This window comes from Lolium perenne, chromosome 7 (genome assembly GCF_019359855.2).
Source record: "Lolium perenne isolate Kyuss_39 chromosome 7, Kyuss_2.0, whole genome shotgun sequence".
In the NCBI taxonomy this organism is placed as follows: domain Eukaryota; kingdom Viridiplantae; phylum Streptophyta; class Magnoliopsida; order Poales; family Poaceae; genus Lolium; species Lolium perenne.
Genome location: NC_067250.2, coordinates 329655308 through 329683201, shown reverse-complemented (window position 1 = coordinate 329683201; position 27894 = coordinate 329655308). Strand labels below are relative to the sequence as shown.

Sequence of the window (27894 nt, the reverse complement as noted above, 5' to 3'; positions counted from 1 at the left end):
AAAAAGAAATCTAGTGCTTATGCTTAATGATTGTGTGCATCTCAAGTTGGTGCAGATGCTATGAAGTGAAATTCTCCCTAATTGAAGATTTAGTAGGAGGACGAAATGAAGACCAAATATACAATCTATATATATTTATATACACCGACAATAAAAGCTCATAATTAGGTTCCAGCAATGTTAACAAACCATTCATAAGACGTGTCACGAGATGGCGACTTAATATCTTTTTTTCTCACTTGTGAGGAGTACAAGCCCAAGACCTGTATCATCCAACGACGATGACTACGCATTATGTTTCTCACTTCTCACGATCGATGGCCAGCTAGCTTGCTGGCTTGGTCACGACATCGACCGGGTTAGTTAACATAACGAAAATTCATCGTGTCGACGTGCGTGTAACTCGTACGGGGGCTTTTCCCCTTGGAGCTGCACGGACGTTCCCGTGTGTAATTCAGACAGAAACTATCCATCCATCGGCGCTCTATATATACCCCTTAATTCAGTGTTAGTACGACGTGTGTGTACTGTCTAGGGCCAGCCGAAAAATATGTATGATGCAATTTCGGAGAAGAACAAGAAGAAAAATGTGCTTTTCTTATCAAAGACAATAAATATCATAACTGCTTGTGCCAACCATATGAGCAACCCACACATATGCAGCTAGCTGCGGGATGACCAACTCACCACGGTCGCAGTTCAGCACTTCAGGAGCATGCACCCAGTTGCTAGCTTTCGATACACAGTAGGGGGATCAACTGACGCATGATACAAAAACAAAAATCCTGCCTGACACGCTAATCAGAATCAAGCCAGTCCAACTTATAAACTCAGCCGTGCTTTCTTTTCTTCTTCTTATGTTGCTCCTCCTCCTCATCATCTTGTTGTTGTTGTTGTTCTTCTTCTTCTTCTTCTTCTTCTTCTTCTTCTTTGCATCCAAGAAAATTTTGTAGAGGGTGCCAGATTCCTCCAAAGCAATGGTTGCAATTCACAACAGAAGCTGCAGATAAATAACATACAATTTGCTATCAAACATACCATAGCATGTATACACAGAAATACGCTACTGATTGCATCACGGTTGTAAGTTACTTTTACTAGCTGTGACATCGCAGGTGCAAAGTGAGAATAGTTCGAGTACTACTTACCAGCTATTGCTTTGTCCACGAATACACAGATCCTTAGCTCCTTCGGCCCTCCTACGCCGCTCAGCTCGGCAAAGAACTTGCACTTTTTCCTCCCCACCGAACCCTTGAAGTATAGGTGCCAGTAGCTGACTGGGTCGTTCTGAGACAAAACAAACATTTGACTGTCCACTCCAACAGCTCGCCTTATCTTCTTACCACTCTCCACCTATGCATACATGAGCACAGCATAAGAAGACTGATCCACTAAATTAAGTGATAGCAAACATAATACTAGTAAGCTGTAGAACACAAAAGTCTAAGAAAGTTATGCATCTCTCCTACCGCGACTAGCAGCAGACTAAGGTATATATATACACCAGCAACAGTAGAGCATTTCATTTCTCAGTGGAGAAGACACACACACATGCGAAACGTCTCCTTGCAACTGTAGAAAGAACAGACCAGCCAACATGCGCACAAGTTCTGGATGAACTTCTAAGTTTTTGGCAACCAAACGTCGAGTTATTTATATACATGGTCCAAATGAGCATTTTCACTTGAGAACTTAAAAAATGTGGTTTAAGAAAGTGCAACTTAAAAAAGTCGAGTTATTTTGATTCAGACATATGACAGTAAATTTTAAGCACGGTAATTCAGTCTTTGAGACAAAACAAACATTTGACTGTCCACTCCAACAGCTCGCCTTATCTTCTTACCACTCTCCACCTATGCATACATGAGCACAGCATAAGAAGACTGATCCACTAAATTAAGTGATAGCAAACATAATACTAGTAAGCTGTAGAACACAAAAGTCTAAGAAAGTTATGCATCTCTCCTACCGCAACTCGCTGCAGATTAAGGTATGTATAGCAACAGAAGAGCATTTTATTTCTGAATGGAGAAGACACACACACACATGCGGAACGTCTCCTTGCAATGCGCACAAGCTCTGGATGAACTTCTAGGTTTTTGGCAACCAAACGTCGAGTTATTTATATTCTGTAACATGGTCCAAATGAACATTTTCACTTGAGAACTTAAAAAATGTGGTTTAAGAATGTGCAACTTAATAAAAATCGAGTTATTTTGATTCAGAAAGTACATTAAAAAATGTGCAGAACATTGACATATGACAGTAAATTTTAAGCACAGTAATTCAGTCTTTGAAGCTATGGATTTATTTGGTAAATAAAATCTTAAAGTCCCAATGATCACTTTTCCAAATCAAAATTCTGAAATTAATATGTGACACACTACACCGGCCTCGACGCCTTAGATATAACATAAGAGGAGGCCTTTGTGTACTAGTGTAGACAGATTTGGGTTAGCACCAACCTGCCTAACCACAGTTCTTAAGAAGAGGCACCAACGGGCATCTTAAATCCGATGATCATCACTGGTCAAACCATCTACGATAATGTCTAATAGATTCCACTTCTCTAATGTGGTGTTCAGATCTCTAGGTTCTGATCATGCAATTTTAAGCCCCAAGGCTATGGTTAACACAATGAACACGGGTTGGCAAGCTAATACACAAAGAAACACAGATGCACATACCTGCTGGGCGTTGTACTGCTGCACCGCCACATTTGTGCATTGCGTTGTCTGACATGGAGGGTCGTTCTTGGCGTACTTCTCCATATGGCTTGGAAGTTGTAGATCTTGTGAATCAGGAAAAGTCTGAACTCGACTTAGCAGACGGTGATCAACAAACTCATCAGCAACACTGGCAAAGGTATGCTCTAATCAGTTTGTGTTATACCAGGAATTAAATGAATTACTCGGTCACATGGAAACAAAAGGCACGAAGCGCCACATAAAAACCCCTGAAGCAGCAAATACTTTGTGAAGAACAAGAACTCCCCGGGTTTGAGAGGGGAGCCTTAAGTGACAACCTATCTATCTATCAGCTGCTTGATAAAGTTCTAGTGACCTAGATCATCCAAGCCATGCATGCAAAATCCTTATTTTCTCTCAGTTTGGATTCTATTGGCAATCTATCGATCAACCTGCATGGATGTCCTTTAGTGCATTACCACATGATATGCACCTAGCAATCATGCAGGTTGGAGGTAGAGCGCATCCTCTACTGTAGCCAGCCATGTGATGGACTCGTAGAACCGTTAATTATTTACCTATTTAGAACATACTACTGATGAGAGTAAGGGCCTCTAAATCATATAAATGTGCCATGCTACTTGGTAAAGCCGATACGATTTATAGAGGAAGGGTACATGAAATCTGATATGGCAAGAAACACATCTGACTTTTCTTTAAACCACTCACATTGGTGTTGTTGAAAAGGAAATGTGCAAACTTTCAATCTGCTAGGGCATCTCGATCCATACCTTTTTGGAGGCATTGTTGAAGCTCCACCTAAAAGAAGGCAGAGAAGTTGGAACCACCAATCAAGAGACCTATTAGTCAACATAAACAACGAAAGGAATGAGTCAGGAATGCAATACTTGGTAATATGAGTGCACTGTGGGAGGGTGGGCCGGCTGCTACTGTTTTGTGCTGTGTGTGGCCGCGCGTGTGCTCAGGATCGTTGCAACAAGCTAGTGTTATCGACGCTTGGCTGCAAAATGGGCAAGAGGGAGAGCGAGGTGAAGGGGCGCTAGTTATGGCTGCCGCGCGCCATGGAGCCAGCGCGGCCGGAACCAGGAAACCACATGTAGGCCGGGAAAGAATCAAGCTAGATAGCAGACCAGAAAGAACCTAGCGTGCTAGCGCCGGCCGGGGCGTTTGTCGGCGCGAGAGCAGCGGTGCTAGGGCGCCGGCCGGGGCGGTGCGGGATTAGGCCGTCGCGCGCCGTGCAAGACTATAGCCCGTCGGCCTCGAGGGGGGGGGGGGGGGGGATAGGGGTCTCTCACCTGCAGATTCGGTCGGCGGCCGCGGTGTGGAAAAAAGGGCTCGTCTTCCGTCGTCGTCGTCGGCGGCGGCGGCGGGCGGAGTGAGTTGGTGTGCAGCGCAGCGCGGTGTGGAAGATACTCGCCTCGGTCGAGCAATTATTGGACCCGCTTTGGCTTTGTTCGCTTCCCGTCCATTGGTCCGTACAGTTCCGTAGGGCTTCCCGTCGATTGGTCCGTTTCCAAAATCTGAGTCTTTTATATAGACTAGTTAAAATGCCCGTGCGTTGCCACGGGTGACAATACATGTAAAGAAACAAAAATATATTTCCAAAATGACATTGGTTCAAACAGTTCGTGCCTTGCTACACCAATCATATCTGTCCAAAACTCTCAGTTCAACAGTACAACAATCTTTCTGGTGGAGTCAAAAATCAAAATTGGTCCTTACCAGGTTAGTCGTCTTCTTTATTTCCAAGCAACAGCCTTCGGCCCTTTTTATGGATCAAAATTCATTAGAACATTACAACTATACATAAAACAGGCTAGTGAAGCAACACTTTACGAAACCCAATTATCCCAAAAATCAGCAAGTGGCAACATTGAAGGCCTGAATTTACCTGTGTTATTTGCCTACTTTGTATGCTAGTAAAAATAGCTTCGAAAATTGGCCACTTTGATAGTTCAATCTAGCAAAGAATATGAATTTTGGTATAATCTTCTCTGAGCAAAGAACACTCTAAGCATATGAGTGTTTATGTAGACAGGCATGGAGAAGATGTGGTGAATCACCTTTCCGGGAGTTCACAAGCCCTTCTCTTTGGCGCTGAATGTCATGCTGATTCCTTTCCTGAAACAAAAACAACCGGTCGAGAGCACGTTTAGCTGGTCGGCATGTCGATCAAGGGAAGGAAACAAAACGGAACATTGAAAAATGGCGAACAGAGTGTTGATGTAACCAGTCCTTAATGCTGCAGCAGGCTCCATAATCTCAATCTTGGCGTAAAAAATGACGATCTTCCCATCAGCAAGGTGGCAAAACTGGCAAAGGTCCATCTGGACATCAGCCTTCTCCCTCTACAGGCGCAACATCATAGCCATTGCCTCCATGATGGCACTGGACGTGGCGAGGCTCTCCTCTTCCAAACCTTTCAGCACCTCCATGATGTCCTATCATGCTCGCAACTGTAAAACGTCAATAAAGATCCATAGAAAGTACCTCTTTATTAAGATAAAATGGTCCCTCGTTAATAAAATACATGTCATTCAGGGTTACTTGAGTATTATACTTCACCATTTGACATACATGTATATATATTTAATTATTGGCACTGTAAACACTTGAAAACCATGGCTTTATTTTCTCTTAGAGATCATGTATGCAGTAATATGTAGTTTCCTGATTCTAAATTTATTTCATTGTCTTAATGCTATTACCATCGCTCTCTCGACTCCGTACCTAGATAAAAAATTAACTTGGAACAAAACAAGGAAAACTTGGAACAAAACCTGGAAAAATAACTTTGAACAACAACGAAATAGTAAATAAAATTTTGGAACCGGGAAGAAGCTTTACGAACTAATCCCCAAATGAAAAAAATGTACGGCTCTTTTTGACTCCTCTCACTATCAACCATCTCTTGAATTTTTCAATGTATGTTGTAATGGGTTGAGCTATATAAGATTATTATCTCAATCCCTGATACAAATTTTCAATCGTTGTCCACAAAAACATGTCATGTCCTCTTTCGTTAACTAATTTACCGTGTAGAAAAACTCAAAACCACATGCAAGCGATCTGCTAGCCGGCCTCCTATGACTACAATGTTTTGAAAAGGGATTAAGACTTCCAGGAAGGGATGTCCTAAAAATGCGGAAAGGAAGAACAACAACCAGCCAAGAAATCCTCAAACGATGGGGCATGATGTGCCGCCGTGGAAATTAGGTTGACGACAGTTACATGGTCAAACGCTAGGTAGGTTTTCGACCTTACCGGCGAGGCAAGCGTGAGAAATTAGGGATAGGAAGTGTCGCCAGGACTTACTGCATGTATCAAGTCTATTTTTAGTGTGGAGGTTCACACATTTTAGTTTATATATCTAGACAACTTCAAAATATCTAAATGGTCTTACATTTTTCAATCAGAGGTAGTATTTTTCTAGTATTAGCCGAGCTATAGGCTAGCTGGGCAATGTAATAACCAAATGCACCACGGCACCAGTCACAAGGACATGAGTCATTCCCCACTCGTTTTACCCTCGTTTCTCCGCCATGGCCTCATTCCGCCCCCACCAATTTATCTCAGCCATGGGCGCTCCTTGATCTCGAGGTCGCGCCGGAGCCTGGGTGCACGGCTGCGCTCTCCCTTCGCCGACCCTCGCATGGTAGATCGAGGTCGCAGCCGCCCGATCTCCCCGCCACGGGGTCGATGGCCTCTTCCTCTCCGTCAGCACCGCCGGCCGAGCTCGATTCCGGTGCAGTCGGATTCAGCTGGGAGGCACACAGAAGAGCTAGCCGGGATTCGGCAGGGAGGCGTGCACGATCAGCTATTGGAATTGCTTCAGGTATCTGTTCAGATTTGTCTCATGCATCTGATAGATCATAGAATTGAACACGAGAAAGCCTGCTAAAGTTCTGGTTGAAATTATATAAGAAAGTTGGAAGAAATAATTCTTCAAGCAAGTGGAAGCACAAATCATATTGGGTATAATGTATATATTTGCTGTCGTGATGAATCGAATCATTTTAGTTTGCTGCTACCCATACTCACACAGCTGAGTCTCTTATTCTATACCAACAATTAGTCGATCTCGTCGATGGATGTTTTTTTACTATCAAAATAGTACTGAGGCCACATCAAGCCACGACGACCGGCATGAGTTCCCCACCACACGCGCGAGTTCTCGACCCTCCGCCGCTCGGTCCCCGACCACCCTACCTCCCCTGCCGCACGCCCGCCCCTCTGCGTCCCTTCTCCGCCGGGCAGTGTGAGATGTTTGAGCACATGCATCTTGGCTCCTGCACATTCCGAAGCCCAGCTAAAGCATAAACATGTTGAATCTCAGGTAATGATCAGTTATTCAGTTTGTTAGAGTTCTTTATCCAACACATTAACTAAACTCGTTTATAGCACTCTTGCAAGGGGATAATGATGCATGTAAATATTAATATATCAAACAACTATGGTCATGGGGAAACCTGAATCTCTGAGATGAGACTCATGAGACCAACATACATGTTAATTGTCACTATTCTGGGTATTGTGTATGCTTACTTGCTTAGTGCTGGCTACTGCTCATGCCCGCTACATGGATTTCAAGGAATTCCATTATTCAGATGTTAGGCGACTTGCCAAATATCTGAGAACCAAAGTCATGGACCTTTGGCATCCTTGTCATACCACCAACCCGTAGAACCTTCCCTGCCAGCTTCAGAGGAATCAGCCTAAAGAAAGCTCAACCTTGGCCGCTTGGCCTTCTCAGCAGCATCCCTGAGCCTTGAAGAGTCAACTTTTAAATACGTTAACCAGGTAGCATCAATGTCCTCACCACCAAGGGAAGTGTCTCCATTGGTTGCCTGGACCTGATTAAGCTATGAATAATATGATCAGAACAATTAACACGACTATTAGACCTTTAGGGTTGGTAAAGTGATGTCAAGAAAATTATTGCATATACTTCATTGGAGATCTCAAGGGTTGATCTTATCATGGTGAGAACATGGTAACTGTCAGTTGCATTTAATTATCCAGAAAATAAAAAAGTAAACATAACCTAGTCAGATCGGTGCCTTTTGCTAATTTTTTTCATAGGCTTCATGAATCATGACGCTTCTCAAGTAGTTCATTTTTTCTTCTGTTTAACCATTTGCCCATATCGCTCCCTAGCACGCAGCGTCTTCCGAATTGGTATAGTGCACTTTCACAGTTCACTTATATGATCATCCAGTATCTTAGTTAGAAGCCACAACCTTAGGAGACACAGTTTGTTAGCAATTTGGCACAATGTTGATTAATATACTGCTACAAATCAAAGGTATTTGTATTATTGGCTGTATTCCCAATGGACAAAATATTTATACCATACAGATGATAATTTAGTTGCTAATTAATAGTAATAATGTTGTAAACAGGGAGATAGTCGCCTGTTTTGGAAAAGATTAACTATTTGAGGCTTCTAGTTATTGCCTAATACCAATTATTATCCTACCTGAATTGGTGTGCCTACCTCCTAGGGGCATACATTATGTTTACCTGAATCTTCTCAATTCCTTCGGTGCGAATTTTCCCCATCTTCAGTGACAGAAGCCTGCTACGATGATGAAATTTGCTCTATGTGCATCACCAATCTGACTAACAATTTCTCATTGCTTTGGAGCCGGAATCTAGACATACTAATATATTTCTCACAAGGAGAAACTAACAATATAGTGCACTTTCACTTATATGATCATTCTTAAGTAGAAGCCACAACCTTAGGAGACATAGTTTGTTAGCAGTTTGGCACAATGTTGATTAATGTAGAAACGAAGAAACATAACACAAGCCACTGCATATTTCTATACTGCTGCAAATCAAGGGTATTTTGGCTAAGTTATTGCCAGCCGAAAAAACAGTTGAAACATACTGATGACAATGTAATTGCTAATTAATATCAATAATGTTATAAACAGGAACATAATCGCCTATTCTAGAAAAGATCACTATCTCAGGCTTCTTGTTATTACTTAATAGCAATTATTCTCCAACATGAATTTGTGTGCCTACCTCCTAGAGACATACATTATGTTTACTTGAACCTCCCCACTTCCTTCAGGGCGATTTTTCACCATCTTGAGTGATATAAGTCTGCCATGATGATAAACTTTTGCTCTCTGTGCATCACCAATCTGACTAACAATTTCTCCTCGCTTTGGAGCCAGAATCTGGACATATTGATATGTGTAAGTATAAAGTTCACAAAATATAGTATCACTGTGTAAAACAAATTTCTAAGCAGTGAGCAGTGCCCTTTCAATATATGGAATTTCAGTCACACCACATACATTGGCATTACTCGCCTTCAGCCTGGTCGTCAGCCTTCGACGCCATGGAAGCCATGGCCGCCGTACGCACCGACAGCACCTGCGTAGCAGAGAGGAAGATACCAAAGGACAACTCAATAAAGATGCCATCGCACGTCAACTCAGTAGTCGGCGCGACGGCATCCGGGCTCGAGCGGGCACGTGGGAAAGCTGACAGTGGGGTGGGACTGTGGTCTACCAGAGACTTGATTTACTTGATAGGTAAAACAAATGTGTTGGCAGTTCTTGATACAATTTAATTCGCAGGAACATATGCATGTTCATAACATATCATAAAGATAGCATGTCTATAAGAAAAAAATCTAATGATGGCGTGTACCTGCAGTGTACCAGTGGATCTCGGCGGCCGGGCAGCGCTGCAGCAGGGACGGGCGTGGACAATCCTTTGAAGATGGCGTGTACCTGCGGTGGTACCAGCAGATTGTTTTACATGATAGGTAAAACAAATGGGGCTGCAATTGATGATACAATTCAATTGGTTTGAACAGATGCATGTTCCTAACCCCTCACCGTCCTTGATGATGAACAGCTTTAGATCACGAAGATATCACATCTTGAAGGAAATTCTTATTATGGCTTGTACCTCCAGGGTACCGGTAGATCTCGGCGGCTTTTCTGCAACAGCGACATGCGCGACGATCATCTAAAGATGTTTGAAGATCGTCCCAGGTAAACGATATGTCTCGTGCAGGTCCTGCTTTAGTAGTAGAGATATGACTGCATCCTGGGTGCAATTCAGGTTCCCCTTTAATTGACAGTAATGAGATTGCGTCATTCTAGCCTTGATGAGATTACATACCTTTGTTTCGTGATTACTGCGGAGATTACATACCTTTTGCATGAGATGATACCTGCCTAATGTCTGGGTGAGATTACATACCTTTGTGACTGCATATATCTCGCCCCATGTTCTCATTTAATTGATTTAATTGTGTTAGCGTTATTGTGAGATTACATACCTTTGGAGCGTGATACCTGGTCATTTAAGTGAGATTGATTTTTTTCCTTTGTAGCGTGACTCATGTCGCATGATTTAATTCCTGATGCGGTTGGTACCTGGGCGAGGTGATGCGGTTGAGGCGATGGGCTGAGGTCGGCCCATGTTGATGCCTGGCCCAGGCGGGTGGGCGACGAAGGGATGGGAGACGGACGACCAAAGAGAACGATGAAAGGAGGGGGAGAAGGGGGAACACGTTCCTTCTTTTTAAGTAGTAGAGAAAACTAAATTAAATCTGTAAAAAAAACTTACTATATATTTTAAAGCGGAGATAGTATTTATTAAAGCTATTTGCACCCGGGGTACAAATAGTTCTTCACCGGGTGCCTTTTCATAAAAAAAAGGGGCTTGCACAATGTGCTAGAGTGGGTGCAAAATCATTGTCAAAAAAAATCATACTTGCTAAACTGTGAATTTCACAAAGAACCCCCACCACCACCCCCGAAACCTACAAACTATACTAGGTGGTCCATATAATAGACAACAGAGGGAAATTTACTAGTACTCATTCTTTTTCGACTTATCAAGTAGACTAAACAATATGAGGCATAAATCTCGCTCTCTTTCCTTTTTTTCGTGGCATTTTGATGTGACTTCCTTTCCGTGTCCAACAAGGGGGTATTGAGCTGGTCCTTAGCTTTGGCGCCATCTCTCCATGACGATGGCCAACGATCTACTCATGCAGCTTCACGGAGAAGATCCTCTTCATTACGGTATGTGTTGTCTCCCCTCTCTCCACTGATTTTGGTTCTTTCCCTTTCCGTGGAGGCCAGCATCGCTGCTAGGGTTCATGGCCGCATTCCACTTCTTGTTCGTCGGTAAAGCTTCAATGTTTACGTATTACGATGATATTGGGATGGTCCCCGCTCCACCGATGGTGTGTCTGATTGTGACGATTTGGAGCATGTTTTATTTCGGGTTGGTAGGTCGTCCGACAAACCATACTATAGCGTGGATTAATCTCGATGTTTGTGTTAGTCTAGTGATGAAGTGGAGGCAATAAGTTAGGTTAGATCTTGAGGTACATGTGATTTTGACCATGCCATGTTTCTCTTGTGTTACCTGAATCGCAGATGCAAGTGTTCACCTTTAAATGAATTTTGTGCTTCGATGTGCACAAGGAAATCTTGTGCAACATTTGAACTGGATTTCATTGACTAATTGTTTACATTCGTGTGCACTGAATTCAGTAGTGTGCAACATTTGAACTGGATTTCATTGACTAATTGTTTACATTCGTGTGCACTGAATTCAGTAGTGTGCAACAATGATTTAAAGTTCAATTTTTAACATGTCACGTTGTGTGTAACATGTAATCTTGTGTGAACTGAATTTTGTGTGCAAATCACTGGATTCAGTAGTGTGCAACATGCCACCTTTGTGCACCCTTTTTCGTAGTAGTGTAGTGCGCATGCTTTCGCACAATTTAAATTGAATTATAATCGAATGTTTCATTTATTTATGATTTAGGTGATGATCCGGACAAGTTCACACTACAAATGGATCACAATGGATTTTTCTGGACTAGTGGAGAATCTGAGCTACATCAATGGTAGTTGTGATTTCTGGGACAACTGCGACATTGACACCTTCTCGCTGATTTGGATCCATGATTTCATCAAGTTTTTTAGGAATGAGATAACTGAAAGACTACATGTCTACTGGTGCATGCCTGGGAAAGATTTCATGGATGTTTTATTCTACACCGTGAATGATGCTCATATATTAGCAATAACAACAATTGCCAAGAAGTACACAAATTTGTGTATATTCATTGATCACACAAAATTTCTGGAGGGATTGAGAGATGACGTGGTTATAAACGGACGTACGCTCCCACATGTTATAACCCTAAGAAAGTTCCAAAGGTTGCTAGAGATATCACTTCTACAAAGGGTTGAGTGGGAGGATTTTTAACTAGCTAGAGATGGAGACACGGATTTTGAGTTTTATGATAGAGGCTATGATGCAGAAGATAGGGATGAGGACATATTTAATTCTTTTGTTGACAAGGATGTGAATGACAATAATGAGCACACGGAAATAATAGAAAAGGAGGATTAGGGTGGCCTAGATCATGATGATTTGGAACTAACAAAGGAGCAACATCTTGAGTTGAAGTACAAATTCAAGACATTTAATCCATAAGTTGATATGGAGAGTCCAACATTCAGAGTTCGTATGCTATTCTCTTGTAGAAAAGAATTCAAAAGTGCATTACCTGCCTATAGCATTAGGGAAGGAGCGGATATTAAAAGGTGAGAAATGAAGCTACAAGGTTTGATGGTTAATACTGCAATTGGAATGGTTGCCCATGGTTCATAAAATTTGAAAGTGACACTAGGAAACAACGGATTATGATGATGCAAGGAGCTAAGTATGTTACCAGGAATGGTCTGATAATGCATTTGTGGGAAGGCCGACCACGATAATAAAGGCCATGTTAAGTACATTGAGAGCTAGCAAGCAAAAGAAGCTCATGTTGTAGATGAACATGACCCTACCATCTTGAAAGTTTGAAATAATAATTGTATCTTTAAGTTATGAAGCCACATTATGCTAACACATATCCCTTTAAATATGATACTAACACATTGGCAGATGATGGCGGCCTCTTTCGTCGTTACCTTGTTGAAGGCATTGTCTCTGCAGCCTGTGTTTCTTCGCCTGGGCTGCTCCGGGGGAAATCCTAGACCCGGGTCTCCCGGATCGGACGATGGCGGCGCGCAACGCCGTTCTCCCTGTTGGGGGCATCGTTTTTGGAGCAGACAACGGATGGCGGTGGTGCTGAGGTGGAGCGGTGTGCTTTCGTTGTGTCGGCGTCGTCGAGTCGCCGCGGCATGGTGCAGTGGTGTCTCGGGACGGATGCAGTGTGATGGACTCGCGCAGGATGGTGGAGTCGTCTCTGGCGCCGTGGCGGCATCGATGACAGTCCTGGCATGGTCAATGCGATGATCTCTCTTGAAGATGGAGTCGAGGAAGACGACGGTAGCAACTTCTATGGCGTAGGCGTTGGCGTATGCTGGGAGTCTGCTTGACTGGATGTGCTTGTCATCTGCTATTGGGCGGCCTGGGAAGGCATTTGGTTTTGGTTGATGTGAGTTGGTGAATTGTCACCCCCTTCATCCCTCTGTAGGTTTAGCGAGGTGGCTTCGAGTTTGATCTTTTGTTTTGCTCTTGTAAGGTATTGTGAATAATCTAATAAAAAAGCCGTGTGCATCCCTTGGATGCAGAAGCTGGGGCGATATTTCCCCCATTTCGAAAAAAAACATATCCCTTTAAATTGTGGCAGCACGTGCACAACAAACAGACCCTACAAGACATGCTAGCCACAACTTGACATATGGTATACATAATGGGACAAGAGGTGTTTTCCTACCCTCCCAATTGCATATCTTTGTTCACTATTTTTATATTGGCAGTCATGGTAGTATACAACAGTTCCTATTGTGGTTCAAATATTGCCATGTATTATGGTACTAAAAGAATTCACTGTCATATGTCGAAAGGAACACATTATAAAGCTTTTAAGTGTGTATGAACAATTGCCAGATATTGGTGACTTTGTGGCAGCTAAAAGGGACTAGATTTCTATTGGTAATAGAAGGTTTACAACTGCAATATCAATGTCAAGATCAAGAGGCGGGGGAGATACATCAAAAGTGACAGAAAGAGGGAAGAACAAAAGTAGTTGATGATGAACCTGCAACATCTAGGGTAGGAAGAACATGAGGAAGAAGAGGAGCATCAAGAAGCACAAGAGGAGTAGGGACAACATCACGAGGTACAAGAGGAGGACGAACAACATTAGCAGGTACAAGAGGTGGAAGAACAACATTAAGAGGTACAAGAGGTGGAACAACAGCCAAAGGAGCAGACGAGAGGTCAACGTACAACACTGGACCTCTGGACCTAACAGTGCTCACAGTTTACTTTTTGGTGATAGTGGAGCAAGAACAGAGAGCAAGAAGAGATGTGCTGCCCGATCTAAATGAAGATCTTCCCTTGGATGAGGTGCAAACCTCCTAAAATGCACAACACTAATCCTCCGTGTCAAAGCTTGTGGTTCTGGAATATTTATTATTACAAAGTTTTTACTTTGTTGCCATGCAAATGATAGTTCATCGATGAATTGGGAGAATCTATTTTCCTGGATTTGATTACCTTATACTGAAACATAATTGGTCAGTCAAGTAGAATGTTTTTTGTTTTGGATTTTATGTCTTGTATTTCATAATTTGCAATGTGCTCTCTTGGAGTTTGTTATGCCTTGTAGTTCAGTGCATCCTGACTACATAGCATTAGTGTGTTATTTCCCTTATATCAACTCAAATAAAATTCAACATTCTCTACGTCTACATATTTTTTTCGAAATTTTCTAACACTTTGAAATCAAAAAATTTGAAGTTTAAAAAAAGAAAACAGAACCGGGCTACATGTAGCCCGGGCTACATTCAGTTATAATTTGCGTGCATGCCTCTAGGGCCCAGTACACGAGTGACAAAGACGCTAGTGGGCTGATTCGTCCCGCAGCCGCATCCCAAAGTCGCCCAGTACACAGATAAGCAACTGCTGTGTGCCACCTCCCCTGAAAATCCTCTCACCTGAGACCTCCCCTCGCACAGCCTCTCATCCAGATCCATCGCGCCGCCATAGGGGTCCAGTGAGTGGCACAGTTCCATTTTATTAGTACTTATTTTCTCACATTGTTTTTCAAATACATTTTTTTATTTTCTTTTTCATGCTAATACATGAAAGGAATTGAGGTACATGAACATTTATTTTAGGCATGAATGGACTCGGATACAATGATCAGCGATTATCAATAATATTCACTTTTCCTAAGAAACAGCTAGCTGTTTTGCAATTGGTGAACAGCTATTTTTTGGAGCGTCCGATATGTGTCTTCTGTCACAAATCTCCGCGCGTTGTGTCTGTTTTTTTTTGTTTTTGGTTTGGGCTTAGTCAACGTACCTTTTTTGGGTCTTTTCTTTATTTCAGGAGAGAAGGGGAGCAAGCACGCGCCATGGCGGAGAGTTCAGCGGCAACCCCTCAGCCGGTGCGGCCAGCGACGTAGGGAGCGGTGCTTTCGCAGGCAGCCGCCACCGCCTTGGAAGGCACAGGTGTCTCCGCAGCCTGCTCGGGCGGCATCGGCAGGGGGCGTCGGGGAGCGCTGTGGGTCGGGAGGTTGTTCGATCCATGCCGGAGGGACCAGCGATTCGCGACCTTCGAAGACAGGGCTGCTGCTTGCGAGACGGGTACTCCCGATTCCTGCTTTTTGTTCTACATCGGTGTCCTCTGATTTCAGTTTATCTCTAGCTCGATCATACGCGCTTTCATTTTGGGCAGCCAGTGATAATTCAGTGCCTTGTGGGTAGCTCGATCCGTGCCTTGAAGGATAGAATTTTTGTGCCTTGTTGGCGCCAGATCTGCGTAGTCAGTGATAATTTTCTGCCTTGTGGGTAGCTCGAATTTTTGTATGAGGTAGCATTGATGCTGTAGTTGGAGACCCGATGCCGCCATTCGCTTCACCATCATGGTAAGCATGTAGAGTGATGTGTTAAAGGCGGAGGTTGCTGTGGGGAGTAGGACGCCAAGCTCTATGGTTTCGTGTTGAGGAGGTGACCGAGCTCGCTGAAGTTGGATTAGTGTTCATATTAGGGTCATCTGTTTTGTGTTCTCTGTTTGTGTGAGTTCCATCTGAACTTCAGATTTCAGGTATGGGTAAGATCGTCTCATTATATTAGGGTTTAGTTAATTTTCAGGGTATGTTATTGTTACTTTGCTTGAGCTAATTTTTCATGTCTTCTAGTGTGCTCACAGCTTGAATAAGTTAGGTTTTACTTCTGTGGTTTCAGCATAATTTTTTCGTGATGTATGTTTTTGTCACTTAGGCGATTGTTGTTGATTGTGGGTCAGTTCCACACGTTTATTATTATTGATATTTGTGTAGGTTGTGAGCATAGGTTGTCACTATTCAGCTACTAGATGCTCGTGTTGAGTATTTTGTTTCTTTTACAGGAGGATAGTGTTACCATTTTTTTTTCCTTTTAGGAGTTTTAATGCTCAAGATCCTTGTTCTCCTTGGAACATTTTTTGATGAAGTATGCCTTATCGGTTCACAGAGGTTGTTAACAGTAACGCTGGAGAACTACTTTTGTTTATTCTTGTTGAGTATGTTGAAGAGCAGGTTGTCACTATTCAACAGTAAGTATATGATCACTATGAGGCAACATGGATCTTGTTTTTTAATCTTGTCACTATCTTGTAGGTGTTTTGGTGGTGCTTTGGCTGGTGCTCATGTTGTTTGTTGTCCATTTTTGTCACTGGTTTTGTTGAATTTTGGGTTTTTCCTGTGGGGTGCGGTAGATGATCTTTTAATTCACTGCAATTTGTCGGTGCAGTTAGCTATGTGCTCCATTGTTTTCTCTCTTTTTTTTTCAGTCACTCTGTTATCTTCATTCTTCTGCTCATTAGTTATTCATTCCTGCAGTCCCTCAGACTCTCAGTTTCGCAGCGTCTTAGTTTCTCAATTAGCCTTTGTTTTTCAGCTATCAGTCCCTCTTTCTTTTGCTAGTTAGTTTGTCATTTGTTCAGTATTTTAGTATTGCTATCTTTAATTCCATTAGTCCTCAGTTTTGTGGTCTTTCGGTCCATCTTAATTAGCTCATTCAGTTTATTTGCTTAGGCCTCTCTCTTTCAGTCTATCTTATTAGCTCAGTCAAGTATTCTTTCAGTCCTCTTAATTACCTCTGTCATGCAATTTCTTAGTATATCTTATTAGTTCAGTCTTGTAGTCTTTCAGTCAATCTTAATTAGCTCTGTCAATGTTCATTTCTCAGTTTTGCATTCTCTTAGTCCATCTTATTAGCTCAGTATGTTAGTCTTCCAATCTCAGTTTTTCCCCATTCTTTAGTCTTTCAGTTTGAATATCATTTCTGTTGTTCATTTCTTTTATTTTCTCTCAGTCATTCTTCAGTCCCGGTTCTTCTTTAGTTCCTGCTGATGTTCAGGTCCTTTTAGCAGTTCTCAATCCTATCCTTCATTATTTATTCTTCATTTTTCATTCTTTGATCATCCAGTTTGCAGCTGCCCAGTTCAGTTATTTTGTTCTTTCTCAGTCCTCTCGGTCTTCAGTCTTGTTCTTAAGAGTGTAGTGTAGTGTTGTTTCTTTTTTCTGTTGTTCTTAAGACTGTAGTCTTGTTCCTCTCTTTCTTGTTACTTTCTTCGGACTTTATTATCTACATGTTTTCCAGTCAATTTTCGTTAGTCATCTCTCAGTATCTTATTGCCTCAAAGTTCCTCAATTCTTCAGTCACTAAATCTTTGGCTTTTCTTTTTTCAGTCATATGTTGCTTTCTTCGGCGTTTGTCTTCGGCCTTTCTTTCTTCTTTCTTCAGCTGAAGTGTTCGGTCAAAATGTTGCTATATTTTCTTATTCTCTTATTTCTTCTTTCTTTCTGTTTTTCTACTCTTCGTTCAGTTCATTTTTTCATGATCATTTTGTAAGTTCATGTTCATAATTTGTTCGTCAGTTCGTTCACATTTTACATTTTTTCAGTTCCTAAATATTATTTTGCATTTTTTAGCTTGAATTCTCCACTTCTATTTCTTCAGTTTTGAGTTATATTTGTCCTCACTCTTCAGTTTTGTCGTAGAACGGTATCCTTGTTTTACATGCAGGTTCATTACACAACGGGTAATCCACGGTGGATCGAGGTGGCTGGAGCAGTGTCTATAGTGTGTTTACGTTAGTCTGATTCTTCCTCTAGATTAGTGTCATTCTGTTAGGAAAAATAAGCCAAGCAGCCTGATGAATGTTTCCAGCTTGCTCGTTGTGTTTGTTTTCTGGTAGAATAGGATGTCACTGTGATCATGTTGTGTGATGGCATGAGACAACGGGATCATGGTGGCTTAGTAGTGCGACATATGATTGAATTTGTGATGGTATTGTCCACTAACTCAGTCCTGGCCTGTTGAATAAGTAGTTTTGTAGTTAAGTCTGTAATATCACATCAGTATTTATTCAGTTCAGCTAAGTTTGCAGTCGCCCTTACTCTTTCAGTTTGCATTACTTTCAGTAAGTCTCTGAACGATTTTATTTGTTTCTACCTGCAGGCTTTATTACACACATGGGGGTTAATTCTCTCATTTGGTCAAAAAAGAGCAGCTTTGTTAAGCCAGGGGTGGAGTAATGTGGGTGGATTAGCGGCTGTAGCAAGTCAGTCTTATTCTTCTTTAGTGAAGATTATTATCAAGGTATCATTGTCTACTTCAAGTTCTTTTTTTATTCTGATGTGTTCCACATTTCAATGCTCATATCATTTTATTCAGTCAAAACTGGGAATAAGAACGAAAGTTTTTGACACGCACATATATATAGGACGAATTCATATATCACAGCACCACTTTATCCAGCCGCATCTGGGCTAGTAGTGTATATTGATGCTTCTTTACTTCTGCTTAGCACACTTTCGCTCTGAAATGCACTCTTAAAACGCCAAATACTGTCATTGCTTTCAGAAGATGATGACTAGCTCCTGCCTTCTTTATGCAACTTTTCAATGTGGTCATCATTTTATTTTTCAAGAAAGTGAGTATTTTTGGACCTCCAAGAGCTTCTGATGTGTATTTAAGTTTTTAGATTCGTTGCTTTTTTTCATTGATTTCTTGCCATAACTCAAATTGTCGGCTTCATATGCATAGTTCATATCCAGTTCACCGCGCAGACGCGCCATGTATGAAAAGCTACCCTGCATGTGTTTACCAAAGAGCATTTTATTCAAAACAATCAAAATCTATGTGCATAGAAATGAATATATACCCTTCAAGTTCGTCATTTCATCTTTTATTGAATAGATTAAAAGGCATCTGGAAATACAGACCTTCATTTCTGTCATTGTTATATACTTCTTGCTTGATGTCAGCTACGACAACCTGGAAACAAATAATAATTGATTTTTCAGTCTTCCTTCAGTCCGCAGTTGTTGTATTTGTTTGCATATAAGAACTTTGTTTCAGTCTTCTTAAAACTTTTTTTCGTTGAGCTTAGCATCATCTTATCTCGTTTTTGTTGATTTCCATTAGTAGTGACTAGGGTTCTACCGGGTTTAGGGCGGAGGTTGTAAGGGTGGAAGTGAGGGCGGAGAGGTTGGGGAGCTCGGCGCCGGCGGCTGGGCGCCGTCGCGGAGGAAGAAGGAGGCGGCTAGGGTTGGTGCGGCGGGGGCTAGGGTTCTCCCGTCTCCCTTCAGGAGACGAGACAGTAATGATACTGAATTATTGTCTGATTAATCTTGAAGGGATACAAGTGTTTATATAGGAGGACGGCCTCCTCGAAACCCTAATTTACTTGGGCTAAGCCCCTAATTTACTTGGGCTAAGCCCATAACTAGCCACTAGTGGGCTTCCTACGTGTATAGGTCAGACCGACCATAACATCTCTCCCCGCCTTCTCAAACAGCTCGTCCTCGAGCTGAACTTCTGGAAACTGCTGGCGGAGATCTTCAAGCTTCTCCCAAGTCGCCTCGTCCTCGGGCAGGCCGGTCCAATGCACCAAGACGTGCCAAACACCACGGCGCTGCTGGGCCTTCAACACGCGAGCCACACTCGCCGGGGCAGGCTCTAGACGCCCATCCGAAGTAGGTGGAAGAGCTGGTGGTGCAGAAGGAGGGTCGCCCCGGTAGGCCTTCAGGAGGCCGACGTTGAAGACGTCGTGGAGGCGCGAGCCTGCAGGCAACTCAAGGCGGTAGGCGAGCGTGCCGATGCGCTCCAGCACACGGAAATCAACAAAAACGTCGGCCTACCGCCTTTCCGTTCATTTTTTCATGATCATTTTGTAAGTTCATGTTCATGATTTGTTCGTCAGTTCGTTCACATTTTACATTTTTTCAGTTCCTAAATATTATTTTGCATTTTTTAGCTTGAATTCTCCACTTCTATTTCTTCAGTTTTGAGTTATATTTGTCCTCACTCTTCAGTTTTGTCGTAGAACGGTATCCTTGTTTTACATGCAGGTTCATTACACAACGGGTAATCCACGGTGGATCGAGGTGGCTGGAGCAGTGTCTATAGTGTGTTTACGTTAGTCTGATTCTTCCTCTAGATTAGTGTCATTCTGTTAGGAAAAATAAGCCAAGCAGCCTGATGAATGTTTCCAGCTTGCTCGTTGTGTTTGTTTTCTGGTAGAATAGGATGTCACTGTGATCATGTTGTGTGATGGCATGAGACAACGGGATCATGGTGGCTTAGTAGTGCGACATATGATTGAATTTGTGATGGTATTGTCCACTAACTCAGTCCTGGCCTGTTGAATAAGTAGTTTTGTAGTTAAGTCTGTAATATCACATCAGTATTTATTCAGTTCAGCTAAGTTTGCAGTCGCCCTTACTCTTTCAGTTTGCATTACTTTCAGTAAGTCTCTGAACGATTTTATTTGTTTCTACCTGCAGGCTTTATTACACACATGGGGGTTAATTCTCTCATTTGGTCAAAAAAGAGCAGCTTTGTTAAGCCAGGGGTGGAGTAATGTGGGTGGATTAGCGGCTGTAGCAAGTCAGTCTTATTCTTCTTTAGTGAAGATTATTATCAAGGTATCATTGTCTACTTCAAGTTCTTTTTTTATTCTGATGTGTTCCACATTTCAATGCTCATATCATTTTATTCAGTCAAAACTGGGAATAAGAACGAAAGTTTTTGACACGCACATATATATAGGACGAATTCATATATCACAGCACCACTTTATCCAGCCGCATCTGGGCTAGTAGTGTATATTGATGCTTCTTTACTTCTGCTTAGCACACTTTCGCTCTGAAATGCACTCTTAAAACGCCAAATACTGTCATTGCTTTCAGAAGATGATGACTAGCTCCTGCCTTCTTTATGCAACTTTTCAATGTGGTCATCATTTTATTTTTCAAGAAAGTGAGTATTTTTGGACCTCCAAGAGCTTCTGATGTGTATTTAAGTTTTTAGATTCGTTGCTTTTTTTCATTGATTTCTTGCCATAACTCAAATTGTCGGCTTCATATGCATAGTTCATATCCAGTTCACCGCGCAGACGCGCCATGTATGAAAAGCTACCCTGCATGTGTTTACCAAAGAGCATTTTATTCAAAACAATCAAAATCTATGTGCATAGAAATGAATATATACCCTTCAAGTTCGTCATTTCATCTTTTATTGAATAGATTAAAAGGCATCTGGAAATACAGACCTTCATTTCTGTCATTGTTATATACTTCTTGCTTGATGTCAGCTACGACAACCTGGAAACAAATAATAATTGATTTTTCAGTCTTCCTTCAGTCCAGCTTGTTGTATTTGTTTGCATATAAGAACTTTGTTTCAGTCTTCTTAAAACTTTTTTTCGTTGAGCTTAGCATCATCTTATCTCGTTTTTGTTGATTTCCATTAGTAGTGACTAGGGTTCTACCGGGTTTAGGGCGGAGGTTGTAAGGGTGGAAGTGAGGGCGGAGAGGTTGGGGAGCTCGGCGCCGGCGGCTGGGCGCCGTCGCGGAGGAAGAAGGAGGCGGCTAGGGTTGGTGCGGCGGGGGCTAGGGTTCTCCGTCTCCCTTCAGAGACGAGACAAGAATGATACCGAATTATTGTCCGATTAATCTTGAAGGGATACAAGTGTTTATATAGGAGGACGGCCTCCTCGAAACCCTAATTTACTTGGGCTAAGCCCCTAATTTACTTGGGCTAAGCCCATAACTAGCCACTAGTGGGCTTCCTACGTGTATAGGTCGGACCGACCATAACATCTCTCCCCGCCTTCTCAAACAGCTCGTCCTCGAGCTGAACTTCCGGAAACCGCTGGCGGAGATCTTCAAGCTTCTCCCAAGTCGCCTCGTCCTCGGGCAGGCCGGTCCAATGCACCAAGACGTGCCAAACACCACGGCGCTGCTGGGCCTTCAACACGCGAGCCACACTCGCCGGGCGGGCTCTAGACGCCCATCCGAAGTAGGTGGAAGAGCTGGTGGTGCAGAAGGAGGGTCGCCCGGTAGGCCTTCGGGAGGCCGACGTTGAAGACGTCGTGGAGGCGCGAGCTCGCAGCAACTCAAGGCGGTAGGCGAGCGTGCCGATGCGCTCCAAAGACACGGAAAGGACCAGCGTAACGAGGTCCCAACTTGCGCCCGGAGCGTGGGTCCAAGGACTGGGTCGTCCGGTGAAGAAGGCGTAGCTGCACCCATTCGCCCACCGCGAACTCCACCTCGCGATGGTGTGCATCATAGTATTTCCGGCCAGCCGCCGAGCTCGAAGAAGTCGGCCGGCGCGCCTCGGCCCGATCTCGTCGCGGGTACGCAGCGGGTCATCCGCCGTCTCGGTGCGGGCCGTGCCGGCCGTATAGGGAAGCATCGCCGGTGGTGGCCTCCCGTAGACCACCTCAAAGGGAGTAGCATGCAGCGCGGAGTGGTAGGACGTGTTGTAGCGGTACTCGGCCCACGCCCGGCGGTCCACCCAAGCCCGTGGACGGTCCCCGGTGATGCGGCGCAGTACATGGCGATGATCTTGTTGACGACCTCGGACTGGCCGTCCGTCCGAGGATGAAACGCCGTACTCATGCGGAGCTTCACGCCCGCCAACCCAAAAAGGTCCCTCCCGTACGTGACTGTGAACACAGGATCACGATCACTGACGATGGAGGATGGAAACCCGTGGAGGCGAACGATGCCGTCGAAGAAAGCGCGTGCCACGGACGCCGCCGTATAGGGATGGCCGAGGGCGATGAAGTGCGCGTACTTGGAGAAGCGGTCAACCACCGTGAGGATGACGGACTTGCCGCCAACCTTCGGTAGCCCTCAATGAAGTCCATCGAGATGTCCGCCCACACACAGGACGGCACGTCCGATGGCCGTAGCAAGCTTTGCGCTGCACGAAGCGTCTCCGTCTTGTTCCGCCGGCATGTGACACACGCCCGCACCCGATCTCGCACCGTGGCGCCATCCCCTGGAATGTAAAAATCAGCGCGGAGACGGTGCGGGGTCTTACGGGCGCCCTCGTGACTGCGAGAATGCGCCAAGGACAAGGCCTGGTGGCGCAGGTCTCCATGATCCGGCACGAAGATGCGGCGGCCATGGAGGAGTAGTCCCTCGTCCGAGCGCCGAGGCGCGGCCAGCTCGCCGTCGGCCGGCGGCGCGCAGCTGCTGCGCATCCGCAGCCGTGGCGATGGCGCGGCGAACCTCGTCGATGAAGGCGAAAGATGGCCCGGAGTGGATGCGAGAGGGCTGCACCGATCGTGGGTGCGTCGCGGCATCGTCAACGTCTCGGCGGGACAGGGCGTCGCGATCGTGTTGAGGCGGCGGGACGGTACTCGACGATGAAGTCGGCCGAAGAGCTTGCTGATCCACTGATGTTGCGGCACGGTGGAAAGGCGCTAATCCAGCAAGAACTTCAGGCTGTAGTGGTCCGTGCGCACACGGAATGTCCGGCCCCAAAGATACGCCCGCTAGTGGCGCACTGCCTGGACCAGCCCGATCAGCTCGCGCTCATATGCGGCGAGCTTGTGGTGGCGCGCGGCGAAGGGGTGACTGAAGAAGGCGAGTGGACCCTCGCCCTGGTGAAGGACGTCGCCGAAGCCGATGCCGGAGGCGTCGCAGTCCACCACGAACGGCTCGTCGAAGTCCGGCATCTGAAGAACGGGACCCGTCGTGAGTGCCCGCTGCAGGCCGGCGAAGGCCGTGGCCGCCTCCTCGTCCCAGGAGAAAGCGTCGCGGCGAAGCAAGCGCGTGAGGGGTGCGGCGATGAGACCGAAGTCCTGGATGTAGCGCCGGTAGTATCCGGCGAGGCCCAAAAATCCGCGAAGAGCTCGTGGCGGCGGGGCGTTGGCCGCGGCGACGGCAGCGACCTTGTCCGCGTCCATCGCGACACCGTCGGCGGAGATGACGTGGCCCAAGTATGCGACGGAGGTCGTGCCAAACGAGCACTTCGAGCGCTTGAGGTGAAGACGATGCGCTCGAAGCTCGTTGAAGATGATGGCCACGTCTTTGCAGTGCTCCGCCCAAGATGCGCTGTAGATCAAAATATCATCAAAGAAAACAAGCACAAAGCGGCGTAAGTAGGGGCTGAGCACGTCGTTCATCAGAGCCTGGAAGGTCGCCGGCGCATTGGAGAGGCCGAACGGCATCACCAAAAACTCGTAGTGGCCATGGTGAGTGCGGAACGCCGTCTTGGCGATGTCGTCCGGGTGCATGCGCACCTGATGATAGCCCGAGCGCAAGTCGAGCTTGGTGAAAAAGCGCGCGCCATGCAGCTCATCCAGGAGCTCATCCACGACGGGGATGGGGAACTTGTCCTTGGACGTGACGGTGTTGAGGGCGCGGAAGTCGATGCAGAAACGCCACGTGCCGTCGGTCTTGCGCACCAGAGCACGGGCGCGAGAATGGTGACGTCGAGATCCGTAGATGCCCTGTGCTAGCATGACCGCCACCGGCGCTCGAGCTCGTCCTTCTGCAGGTGGGGGTACGGCACGGCCGCACGCCTACGGGTGCCGTGTTCGGCGGCAGTGGATGCGATGGTCACAGGGTGGCGAGGGAGGAGGCCCTGCGTCTCGTCGAAGAGGTCGCCGTCTTCGCGATAGGGCGGCCAGAGCGGATGCGCCTCGTCTAGCGCGGCGGCCATCGGGTGTAGCTGCGGGGATGTGCCGGTGCTGCCCACGCCCGTCCGGTGAACACGGCGGCCGCCCTCGCGCCGTAAGATGAGGGACAAGCACGTCGAGGTCCCATAGGATGGGGCCTAAGGTGCTCGAAGTCGAGGCCGAGGATGAAGTCGTAGCAGCCCAAGTCGATGCCGACACGGCCGATGGAGAACGGCTCGTCGCCTACGAGCACGGGAACTGTCGCGCCACGCCCGGCACGTAAGACGATCCCCGTTGGCGACGGTGACGCTGTACTTCTCCGATCCCGCCGGGTGAGAGCGAGGCGGCGCATGGCGGTGTTGGACAGAAGTTGTGCGTGGAGCCCGTGTCCACCGCGGCGCGGGAGACGCTCCCCTTGATCGTCACCGGAAGCGGCATCGTCTTTGCCGTTTTGATGCCCGCCATAGCATGGAGAGACACGACGAAGGCGGACGCGTCGATCGGGCGCGTAGGTCGTGACACCGGCCTCGCGTGACGGTGGCGGCCGCGAGCACGGCGGTGAGGGCCTCAACGTCGGCGTCGTCGAGGGTCTCCAAGTAGAAGAGGCGGGCGCACGTGTGGCCCGGCGCGTACTTCTCGTCGCGGTTGAAGCACGGCCCACAGCGGCGCCGCTCAAGCTGCTCCGCGGCACTGTCGGCCGTTTGAAGGGGCGAGTTGGCGCAGGAGGGCTGCGGGCGCAGCGGCCGGTGCGGGCGTGGCGGGCCGGTGGGCGTCGGAGCGGGGCGGGGCGCGGACGAGCGCCGCCACGCTGCGCGTAGACCCGCCGCATGGCGAGGGCGCGCCGCTCGTAGGCTCGTGCGTAGTACATGGCCGTCTGCAGGTCCGCCGGCTCGCGCATCTCGACGTCGACGCGGATGTAGTCGGGAGGCCGCCGACGAAGAGATCGGCGCGCCGGCGTGCCGAAACGCCCGGGGCATGGCACGCGAGCGCCTCGAAAGCGGTCGGCGAAGTCCTGGACCGTGGTGGTGAAGGCGAGGCGTCCTAGCTCGGCGAGGCGGCTGCCACGGAGGGTCGGCCCAAACCGCCGGAGGCACAGTCGCGGAAACGCTCCCAAGGCGGCATCCCGCCCTCGTCTGCTCGAGGGCGTAGTACCAAGTCCGCGCGGCGCCCGTAGGTGATAGGAGGCGATCCATGTGCGGTCGGTGCCGAGCGTCCGCCCCCGAAATCGCTCACACCGGTTCAGCCGATTCGGGGGTCGGTGGCGCCGTCGTAGGTGGCGAACTCCGGCTTCGTGAAGCGGGCGGCTGCGTGTGCCACGGGCGGGACCTCGGGGTGTCCGCCCGGCGGCTTGGGTTGACGGACGTGCTTGCGGCGAAGGGCCCCGCAAACCCGCCAGACCGCCAGGGCGATGGGCGGGTGGCTGGACCGTCGTCCGCGGCGCGAGATGGGTGTAGACGGGCGCCGCGTCGGTCCACGTGGGAATCGGCGAGGGCGACGGCGGCCACCACGCGGGCCGGCCCCGGGCCGGCGCCGAGGCGGGCGGTGGGGGCGGCGGCGTAGCGGCGGTCGGTGGGGCGGCGGCGTAGCGGCGGTGGCGGCGGCGGCGGCGGAACCGCGGTCGGTGGGGCGGCGGCGGAACGGCGGACGGTGGGGACGGCGGGTGCGGCCGGCCCCGATCTCCGCGAGCTCGGCGGATGGCGCGGAGGCCGTCGGCGAGGTCCGCCAAAGTAGCGGGCAGGAGGTCGAGGCCCGTGGGGACGGCGGCGGCCTGGTCTCCGTTGGCGGCGGCGGCGGCCTCGCAGCCGCGTGGGCGCCGGTCATGGCGGCGGGAGTGATGTTGGTGGCGGCGGTGGACGTGGCGGCGATGGTGTCGACGGGGGGGCTGTTGGAACCCATGAGACCTAGGCAATCTGATACCAAAGTAGTAGTGACTAGGGTTCTACCGGGTTTAGGGCGGAGGTTGTAAGGGTGGAAGTGAGGGCGGAGAGGTTGGGGAGCTCGGCGCCGGCGGCTGGGCGCCGTCGCGGAGGAAGAAGGAGGCGGCTAGGGTTGGTGCGGCGGGGGCTAGGGTTCTCCCGTCTCCCTTCAGGAGACGAGACAGTAATGATACTGAATTATTGTCTGATTAATCTTGAAGGGATACAAGTGTTTATATAGGAGGACGGCCTCCTCGAAACCCTAATTTACTTGGGCTAAGCCCCTAATTTACTTGGGCTAAGCCCATAACTAGCCACTAGTGGGCTTCCTACGTGTATAGGTCAGACCGACCGTAACATCCATGCATTCTTTCATTTTATTCCATGTTTTTCTTCTTATGCAGAGGATCACTAAGCGATTTGTGAAGCTCTCAGCCTTCCAAAAGACGGAGTTGCAGTTCTGGCAATGTATCAGGGAAATACCATGGAAGTAGACTTCTACATGAGCTCTGCCATAAGGGTTAGCTTCAGACCGGATGGAGTCAGTTTGCCCTGATGAATGATTGGATACATGACTCGATGTACTGATGTTGTTCCACAAGACAAAGGCACTGTCACAATATCATTCTATGTGCTGTAGGTGTGAAGCTGTGTGGTGGGTGGGTGCCCATTGATTCTCGGTATTTTGGGAAGTTGCCATGTGTGTGTTCGCGCAGTAAATTGTATCTGACGACGTTCTACTGAATTTTTATGTTATATGCTTCGCACGTTGAGCTTGTCGAGCCATTCTATCAAACTTGTAGTATTCTGGGTTTGGTCATTCCAATGCGAACTCGCTGGACTAAGTTGGATGCAAGTTTGTTCAAAATGGTCTTTTGTGAATAGCTTTCTGGATGGTCTTCTCTGTTTAACTTTGCTCACTGTGCTTCATTTACCATGGGACCCCTCCTGTTTACCCATCAACTAGAACTGGAGTAGGCAATTTGCATAGAAACACTAGGTTCATCATTTTTTTTCTCTACCTATTGTTTCTACTGGCTGTTATATTCGATTGTTGGTGCATGTTTGATGTACTAGATCATAAGGGTTTTGATTCGAGAGTTATCTGGGCTTGCAAATTGTCTTTTATGTCTTGCAGGTCATCTCTATCTTCAGACAGAATTCCTTGTTCTTTTTGTACCATCTCTGGTCTGTATCTTGTTTCCCTTTCATTTCCTGTCCTATTCCCCTTTGCTAGATCCTTGGGTCTTTCCCGTACGATTTACCACCCAACAGCCACACCGTGGTGTGTCTTGGTGGTGAAAATCAATTTTCCCTTTCTATTTCTGTTACTTTGGCATTGG

The 27894-nt window shown here is 46.7% G+C and overlaps 2 protein-coding genes and 1 long non-coding RNA gene across 7 annotated transcripts; 2 read left to right on the top strand and 1 right to left on the bottom strand.

Annotated features, from left to right (window-relative positions):
- Window positions 1-578: 578 nt before the first annotated feature.
- Window positions 579-4191, bottom strand: LOC127313709 (uncharacterized). The gene is made up of 5 exons (XM_051344184.2): window positions 4004-4191; window positions 3479-3547; window positions 2688-2856; window positions 1149-1353; window positions 579-1000 (listed from the first exon to the last, which is right to left on the bottom strand). Exons 2-5 carry the CDS (start codon window positions 3490-3492, stop codon window positions 831-833), a joined length of 558 nt encoding a protein of 185 aa, XP_051200144.1. The 5' UTR covers window positions 3493-3547; window positions 4004-4191; the 3' UTR covers window positions 579-830.
- A 1991-nt stretch (window positions 4192-6182) lies between these two features.
- LOC127313706 (uncharacterized) lies at window positions 6183-10245 on the top strand. 2 transcript variants are annotated; one of them, XM_071823179.1, is made up of 6 exons: window positions 6183-6543; window positions 8900-8920; window positions 9010-9262; window positions 9387-9498; window positions 9651-9730; window positions 10075-10245. In XM_071823179.1, the coding sequence occupies exons 1-5, from the start codon at window positions 6184-6186 to the stop codon at window positions 9706-9708; spliced, it is 804 nt and encodes a 267-aa protein (XP_071679280.1). In that variant the 5' UTR covers window position 6183; the 3' UTR covers window positions 9709-9730; window positions 10075-10245. The 2 variants fall into 2 exon arrangements, 1 of the variants encoding a protein (XP_071679280.1); XR_011748118.1 differs by lacking the exons at window positions 8900-8920; window positions 9010-9262; window positions 10075-10245 and having other exon boundaries at window positions 6193-6543; window positions 9591-9689.
- Window positions 10246-14868: 4623 nt separating this feature from the next.
- Window positions 14869-27419, top strand: LOC127312783 (uncharacterized). Of its 4 annotated transcripts, XR_011748116.1 has the most exons (5): window positions 14869-15316; window positions 18176-18316; window positions 18581-20137; window positions 20506-20646; window positions 26956-27419. It is a non-coding gene; the product is annotated as an uncharacterized lncRNA (long non-coding RNA). The 4 variants fall into 4 exon arrangements; XR_011748115.1 differs by having other exon boundaries at window positions 18584-20646; XR_011748114.1 differs by having other exon boundaries at window positions 18581-20646.
- The last annotated feature ends 475 nt before the right edge of the window (window positions 27420-27894 follow it).